Consider the following 9077-nt stretch of genomic DNA (forward strand, 5'->3'; position numbering starts at 1 on the left):
CGCAGCGACGCACGGATGCACGCCAAGACCGTAGGATCCTACGCAGTGCCGTAGGGGACCGCACCGCCACTTCCCAGCAAATTAGGGACACTGTTGCTCCTGGGGTATCGGCGAGGACCATCCGCAACCGTCTCCATGAAGCTGGGCTACGGTCCCGCACACCGTTAGGCCGTCTTCCGCTCACGCCCCAACATCGTGCAGCCCGCCTCCAGTGGTGTCGCGACAGGCGTGAATGGAGGGACGAATGGAGACGTGTCGTCTTCAGCGATGAGAGTCGCTTCTGCCTTGGTGCCAATGATGGTCGTATGCGTGTTTGGCGCCGTGCAGGTGAGCGCCACAATCATGACTGCATACGACCGAGGCACACAGGGCCAACACCCGGCATCATGGTGTGGGGAGCGATCTCCTACACTGGCCGTACACCACTGGTGATCGTCTAGGGGACACTGAATAGTGCACGGTACATCCAAACCGTCATCGAACCCATCGTTCTACCATTCCTAGACCGGCAAGGGAACTTGCTGTTCCAACAGGACAATGCACGTCCGCATGTATCCCGTGCCACCCAACGTGCTCTAGAAGGTGTAAGTCAACTACCCTGGCCAGCAAGATCTCCGGATATGTCCCCCATTGAGCATGTTTGGGACTGGATGAAGCGTCGTCTCACGCGGTCTGCACGTCCAGCACGAACGCTGGTCCAACTGAGGCGCCAGGTGGAAATGGCATGGCAAGCCGTTCCACAGGACTACATCCAGCATCTCTACGATCGTCTCCATGGGAGAATAGCAGCCTGCATTGCTGCGAAAGGTGGATATACACTGTACTAGTGCCGACGTTGTGAATGCTCTGTTGCCTGTGTCTATGTGCCTGTGGTTCTGTCAGTGTGATCATGTGATGTATCTGACCCCAGGAATGTGTCAATAAAGTTTCCCCTTCCTGGGACAACGAATTCACGGTGTTCTTATTTCAATTTCCAGGAGTGTATATTATGACTTTAGAACACTATTAAGGTAAATACATTGTTTGTTCTCCATCAAAATCTTTCATTTGCTAACTATGCCTATCAGTAGTTAGTGCCTTCAGTAGTTAGAATCTTTTATTTAACTGGCAGTATCGGCGCTCGCTGTATTGCAGTAGTTCGAGTAACGAAGATTTTTGTGAGGCAAGTGATTCATGAAAGGTATAGGTTATTGTTAGTCAGGGCCATGCTTTTGTACGGATTATTGAAAGTCGGACTGCGTTGCCCTAAAAATATTGTGTGTCAGTTTAGTGATGATCAGAATAAGTAAAGAGAAAACTGTTTCAGTACGTTGAGTTTTGCGCAGCTGTTTGAAAATTAAATAACGCAAGAGGTTTATCGTCACAGTCATTTTATAATTTTTCTAAGGGGACGTTTCAGCTGTAAAGGTGATGAGGAAGGTAGAATAATGTAACTGGTTAGTTAATTTAGGGGAGGTGACCAAACAGCGAGGTCAACGGTCCCATCGAAGAATGGGGAGTGAAGTCAGCCGTGGCCTTTCAAAGGAACCATCCCAACATTCCCCTGAGCTATTTAGAAAATATAATTAAGGATGGCCGGACGCGGGTCTGAACTGTCGTCCCCCCCAAATGTGAATCCAATGTGCTAACCGCTGCGCCACTTCGCTCGGTCTAAGTCAACTGCTACCCTGCTTTTCAGCCAAAGTCTTTTAAACAGGAGCATATTCGCCATTTCCTGCTTGACTGGCTGTCTCATGGTGTGTGAAATACACTTCTGGCCATTAAAATTACTACACCAAGAAGAAATGCAGATGACGAACGGGTATTCATTGGACAAATATATTTTACTAGAACTGACATGTGATTACATTTTTACGCAATTTGAGTGCATAGATCCTGAGAAATCGGTACCCAGAACAACCACCTCTGGGCAGTTGCTCGGCCACCATTGACCAGACGTTTTCAGTTGGTGAGAGGTCTGAAGGATGTGCTGGCCAGGGCAGCAGTCGAACATTTTCTGTATCCAAAAAGGCCCGTACAGGACCTGCAATATGCGGTTGTGCATTATCCTGCTGAAATGTAGGGTTTCGCAGGGATCGAATGAAGGGTAGAGCCACGCATCGTAACACATCTGAAATGTAACGTCCACTGTTCAAAGCGTCGTCAATGCGAACAAGAGGTGACCGAGACGTGTACCTAGTGGCACCCCATACCATCACGCTGGGTGATACGCCAGTATGACGATGACGAATACACGCTTCCAATGTGCATTTACAGCGATGTCGCCAAACACGGATGCGACCATCATGATGCTGTAAACGGACCCTGGATTCATCCGAAAAAAACGACGTTTTGCCATTCGTGCATCCAGGTTCGTCGTTGAGTACACCATCGCAGGCGCTCCTGTCTGTGATGCAGCGTCATGGGTAACCGCAGCCACGGTCTCCGAGCTGATAGTCCATGCTGCTGCAAACGTCGTCGAACTGTTGGTGCAGATGGTTGTTGTCTTGCAAACCTCCCCACCTGTTGACTCAGGAATCGAGACGTGGCTGCACGATCCGTTACAGCCGTGCGCATAAGATACCTGTCATCTCGACTGCTAGTGATACGAGGCCCTTGGGATCCAGCACGGCGTTCCGTATTACCCTCCTGAACCCACCGATTCCATATTCTGCTGACAGTCATTGGATCTCGACCAGCGCGAGGAGCAATGTCGCGATACGATAAACCGCAATTGGGATAGGCTACAATCCGACCTTTATCAAAGTCGGAAACGTGATGGTACGCATTTCTCCTCCTTACACGAGGCATCACAACAACGTTTCACCAGGCAACGCCGCTCAACTGCTGTTTGTGTATGAGAAATGGGTTGGAAACTTTCCTCATGTCAGCACGTTGTAGGTGTCGCCACCGGCGCCAACCTTGTATGAATACTCTGAAAAGGTAATCATTTGCATATCACAGCATCTTCCTCCCGTCCGTTAAATTTCGCATCTATAGCACGTCATCTTCGTGGTGTGGCAATTTTAATGGTCAGTTGTGTATTTTACGCACAGGTTTTATTTTGCAAGGGTATCGTTGCGAGAAATCTCAACGTTGTCAATGTGTCGCCCCGTCCAGACACGAAAAGGTCTTGAAGCGAATATAAGTGGGTGGACAGCACGGGGAGAGTAGGTGTGACATACATGTGTGATGACAGCTGCGCAGTGACCAAAGCCCTGCGGACGTATACGCGTCGTGGAGAAACCCAGGACAACCGCAGTGACGGGAATGCATGCAGACGGCGCAGCGGAAGCCGTGGGATGCCGATCGAACCAGACAAGCGGCGGCAGGCGCCGTACTCCAGCCTGTAGTGTGGGCGGGCGTTTCGTAACGCTATCAGCGTACCGAGAGACGTGGCGCTGCGTCTCGCAAACACATGGGCACCGCCTATGAGCCTGGCCTCCCTGCCTGCGTCGCCGTTTTGGAGGCAGCAGTTCACCCACACACATTTCTGCATAAACAGAGCGGCTTAAGGAGATCGATGCTTGAGATAGAGCTCAAGTGTGTCACGTCGCGCGTCTGACGCAATGCTCGGTCCAGATTACAGCACGCGAAGTGCTTGGAGGAATCGCCATCTTACAGGCGACCATACGAAGCTCACTTCCTTTATCCACGAGATGGGAAGCTTCACATGGCGAAAGACGAGGACAAGCAAGAAATATTGATAAACATTTTTAGCTCTCCGTGGTCGAGTGTAGGAGACGGTCTCTTCGGTAAAGGTCTCCGTGTGGCGGCCGTGGAGATCGGACAGGTTGGCGCGACGTTATCCTGACGGAACCAGACGCGTCGCCCAACGACTCACCGTGCTTTTGTTCTTTGCCAGGTCTCCGTAGGCATTCTGCAAGCGCCTGTGAATATTTATGACGCTCTGGTTTTCGCTAAAAGCAACTCAATGACAGCCGTCTGCTTAGAACGCATCTCCATTCCAGACGCCATTTTCAAGGTTACGTACAGCGCCGCCAGCTATCGGAAAATTTGAAATTTGTGGTACACATCTACACCTACATCTACGTGATTACTCTGCTATTCACAATAAAGTGCCTGGCAGAGGGTTCAATGAACTACCTTCAAGCTGGCTCTCTACCGTTCCAATCTCGAACGGCACGCGGCAAAAACGAGCACTTGAATTTTCCTGTGTGAGCCCCAATTTCTCTTATTTTATGGTGATAATAATTTCTCCCTATGTAGGTGGGTGCCAGCAGAATGTTTTCGCAATCGGAGGAGAAAACTGTCGATTGAAATTTCATGAGAAGATAACGTCGCAACGAAAAACGCCTTCGTTTTAATGGTTGCCACTCCAATTCACGTATCATGTCTGTGACACTATCTCCCCTATTGCGCGATAATGAGCTGCCCTTCTTTGTACTTTATCGATGTCATACGTCAGTCCCACCTGATGCGGATCCCACACCGCACAGCAATACTCCAGAATAGGGCTGACAAGTGTAGTGTAAGCAGTCTCTTTGGTAGACCTGTTGCACCTTCTAAGTGTTCTGCCAATGAATCGCAGTCTTTGGTTTGCTCTACTCACAATATTATCTATGTGATCGTTCCAGTTTAGGTTATTTGCAATTCTAATCCCTAAGTATTTAGTTGAATTTACAGCCCTCAGATTTGTGTGACTTATCGCGTATTCAAAATTTAGCTGATTTCTTTTAGTAATAATGTGAAGTTATTCAGGGTCAATTGCCACATTTCCCACCATACAGATAGCTTATCTAAGTCATTTTGCAAGTCGTTTTGATCATCTGATTACTTTACAAGACGGTAAATGACAGCATCATCTGCAAACACTCTAAGACGGCTACTCAGATTGTCTCCTATGTCGTTAATATAGATCAGGAACAATAGAGGGCCCATAACACTTCCTTAGGGAACGCCGGATATTGCTTCTGTTTTGCTCGAAAATTCCTATGGCACTAAACTGCTAAGGTCATCGGTCCCTAGGCTTACACACTACTTAAACTAACTTAGGCTAAGGACAAGACACACACCCATGCCCGGGGTAGGACTCGAACCTCCAGCGGGGGTAGCCGCGCGAACCGTGGCAAGGCGCCCCAGACCGCACGCCTACCCCGCGCAGTCCAGCTAACGGAACTTCATGAAAGTATAGAGGCTGAAGTGGGATTATTTCACGATGTCCCATATCGAGTTCAGAACATATTTCAGCCGAAATGGGTCGATAAAAAGAATTGCGTTGCATTACCTATTGAACACCGGTTCCCGTCAGATCACCGAAGTTAAGCGTCCGCCCGCAGTAGCTGAGTGGTCAACCGGCACGGTAGCTCAGCGCGTTCGGTCGGAGGGTTAGCAGCCCTCTGTAATAAAAAAAACTGAGTGAATGGATCAATAGCGAACTTCAACGGGTGTCATTGGATGTCCGCCCCAAACAAGGCAACGAAAATAAACGAACAAAATGAGATTTAAAAAAAAGTGGTCAGAGCGACAGAATGTCAATCCTAAGGGTCCGGGTTCGATTCTCGGCTGGGTCGGAGATTTTCTCCGCTCAGGAACAGGGTATTGTGTTGTCCTAATCATCATCATTTCATCCCCATCGACGCGCAAGTCGCCGAAATGGCGTCAAATCGAAAGACTTGCACCCGGCGAACGGTTTACCCGGCGGGAGGTCCTAGTCACACCACATTTACATTTTACCGAAGTTCAGCGCTGTCGAGCTCGGCTTCCACTTGGATGGGTGACCATCCGGTCTGTCGAACGCTGTTGTCAAGCGGGGTGCCCTCCGGCCTTGTGACGTAAACTGAGGAGCTACTTGATTGAGAAGTAGCGGCTCCGGTCTAGTAAACTGACATCTGGCTGGGAGAGCGGTGTGCTGACCACGTGCCCCTCCATATCCGCATCCGGTGACGCCTGTGGGCTGAGGATGACACGGCGGCCAGTCAGTACCGTTGGGCCCTCATGTCCCGTTCGGGCGGAGTTAGTTATTGAACGTCTCTCACAAGTGAACAGTAATAAAACGCGTTGCTCTTCTTTGGATCTTCTCCTTCTGTCAATCCTACCTGGTGCGGAAATATCATCGATAAAGGCTTCCGGAGCCGAAGGCCCACTCGTGTACCCTTGATGACTACACGACACAAGTCTTTACGCCTCGCCTGGTCCCGTTAACACAGACATTGGACTGTTGATTGGAAACATGTTGCCTGGTCGGACGAGTCTCATTTCAAATCGTGTCGAGAGCGGATGGACGCGTACGGGTATGGAGACAACCTCACGAATCCATGGACCCTGCATGTCAGCAGAGGACTGTTCAAGCTGGTGGAGACTCTGTAATGGTGCAGGGCGTGTGCAGTTGAAGTAATATGGTACCCCCTGATACGTCTAGATACGACTCTGGCAGGTGACACGTACGTAAGCATCTTGTCAAGATCACCCGCATCCATTCATGTCCATTGTGGACGGTTAAAGGCGCTGCAGTCTGGAACCGCAAGACCGCTACGGTCGCAGGTTCGAATCCTGCCTCGGGCATGGATGTTTGTGATGTCCTTAGGTTAGTTAGGTTTAACTAGTTCTAAGTTCTAGGGGACTAATGACCTCAGCAGTTGAGTCCCATAGTGCTCAGAGCCATTTGAACCATTTTTTTTTCCATTGTGGATTCCGATGGACTTGATCAGTTCTAGCAGGACGATACGACGCCCCACATGTCCAGAATTGCTACAGAGTGCCTCCAGGAACACTCTTTTGAGTGTAAACGCTTCTGCTGGCCGCCGAACTTCCCAGACATGAACATTATTGAACACACCTGGGATGCCTGCAATGTGCTGTTCAGAAGAAATCTCCACCCCCTCGTACTCTTAGGGATTGATGGACACCCCTGCAGGATTCATGCCGGCCATTCCCTCCAGCACTACTTCAGACATTGGTCGAGTCCACGCCACGTCGTGCTGCGACACTTCGGCGAGCTCAAAAAATGGCTCTGAACACTATGGGACTTAACATCTGAGGTCATCAGTCCCCTAGAACTTAGAACTACTTAAACCTAACTAACCTAAGGACATCACACACATCCATGCCCGAGGCAGGATTCGAACCTGCGACCGTAGCGGTCACGCGGTTCCAGACTGAAGCGCCTAGAACCGCACTTCCACACCGGCCGGCTCTGCGAGCTGGCGGGGTCCTACACGATATTAGGCAGGCGTACCAGTTTGTTTGGCTCTTCAGTGTATTTTTCAATAGCGCTTATTTCTATGCGTTACTAATTTTATTTAACTATATTGTCGAAATATCTGAAGAAATTCACCGCTTCACTTTCAAGTTTTTCGTTTAGCATTTAGTCTTCATATTTTCTGTAACGTGTCTACATTTCGAGTTCTTCTAACAAATCCATGTGTGAGACTCTGCACAAATGGACTATAAGAAAACTGTAAGTACAAGTTCTTCCAAATTTCGCCACTAAAATGTGAAAATCGATAAGTAACCAAAAATTTCGCGTTTTTATATATTGCAGTAAAATCAACAACAAAATAGCAGAACCTCACACCTCGAAACAATTGCATAAAATGGCATAGTACAGAGAAATACGCACGTGAAAATGGGAACCATTTCCCTAAACGCGGCTTGAAAATATGTGTAAAATAAAATCGTGACAGGTAGCAGAAAAGTTATTTGTAAGCAAATAGATTAGGACTTGTCATTATGGAGCATGATACCCATTGCCGTAAAATACGACTGATAACCTAGGTGTTTTTTGGCGGTTTGTTGCAGAGGACGACTGCCGCTTCCCGGACCAGGTGCGGGTGACAGTCCGCCACAGCGGACTCGTATGTCCCGGTGATCGGCAACTGTCCGCCGCGCCCGGCGCCTCGCTTCCCGGGATACTCACACTCGCTCTGGCGGCGCTGCTGTCTCTGCTGCTGACAGCGGGGAGTCCCCGCACCTGACACCCAGCGCCAGCGTTCAGCACTCGATGCCGGCGTCTACGAGGCACGGTTTCTGCGTCAGTGGCCTCGCACCTCTCAGGAATTTCTGCGGTTCCTCATCACTCATTCGCTGTCACCCATACTCTTGTTAATTTATAGTTGGTCGTGTTGGATGTTTTTTCTACTACATAGTTATCATAGTTTTCTTTTTCTACCATTGACAACGTATTCCTGGGGACAGCATTTACTGAGATATTTGTGCAACAGAAAGCTACCCTGGTACAGTTTACCACAGTGCATCTACTGGGAGAGAGTTTCCAGAAGTGAACAGACGTACGACAATTGCTTACAGTGTCATCAGGAGACATGTGGAGAAAATTTTTTATATCTCTGAGGAAAAGGAATCACTTACAACATTATACCCGTTGCCATCGTTACGACTGTGGTCATATATGTACATCTCTGTATACCATAGATGCAGCAGCCATAATTTGCATACTGTGTTGCTCCCTGTTACCGAAGTAAATGCTTCACAAAATTTTCACGAGTTTAGCTTGTCATGCTGACGACTAGCTGACGACACCGAACCGGCACACCAGTGATATATGAAAGCCAAGAACGATATCCACACGATTGAAGCCCTGGTCTGGAGTGCCTCATTGATCTCTGCATTACACCTTTCCTGCACTCTGTCCTACGGAACCAACACATGTAAAAATCATATGAGATCTACTTTTTAAGACTGGGCGATATAAAAAAAATTCTCTTGTTCTTGATGTGACGGTTTTATCGCAATTTCCCGAAGCTATGGAATTTTTTTGTAAATATTCATCGCATGTTTGTTTCCAATTATGTTCAACTTTTATTCGTACATCGGATTTGGATTCAGTTACGAGTCATTTTCAAGTGTACTTTGTGTTCTGGTTTCATAAAGTGACGTATGTTGATGCTACGTAAAGATTATCAGTTACTTCGAAGGCGTTGTAGTTATTTCACACTGCGTTGCTAGCCTTGATAAGTCTTGTCATATGGTATATTGTAGCGACTCTGTTTAGCATACTGGTATACAACAGTACTACCAACAAGTAGTGCAGTGCTGTCTACTTTCTACCCTCTCCCTGCCTCCCTTCCCCTCTCTCTCCATAGTGGTCTCCTTATTTTATTTATCCAAGCTGCAGCTCC

The 9077-nt window shown here is 48.4% G+C and overlaps 1 protein-coding gene across 1 annotated transcript in view; it reads left to right on the forward strand.

Annotated features, from left to right (window-relative positions):
- The window catches only part of LOC126455765 (uncharacterized), a 198524-nt gene extending 189979 nt beyond the window's left edge, over window positions 1-8545 (forward strand). Inside the window, exon 5 of the mRNA XM_050091530.1 lies at window positions 7741-8545. Within this exon, the coding sequence (XP_049947487.1) occupies window positions 7741-7916 (176 nt within the window). The 3' untranslated portion in view covers window positions 7917-8545. The remainder of the gene's footprint in view (window positions 1-7740) is intronic.
- Window positions 8546-9077: the final 532 nt, after the last annotated feature.

This window comes from Schistocerca serialis, chromosome 2, assembly GCF_023864345.2.
Source record: "Schistocerca serialis cubense isolate TAMUIC-IGC-003099 chromosome 2, iqSchSeri2.2, whole genome shotgun sequence".
Lineage (NCBI taxonomy): Eukaryota > Metazoa > Arthropoda > Insecta > Orthoptera > Acrididae > Schistocerca > Schistocerca serialis.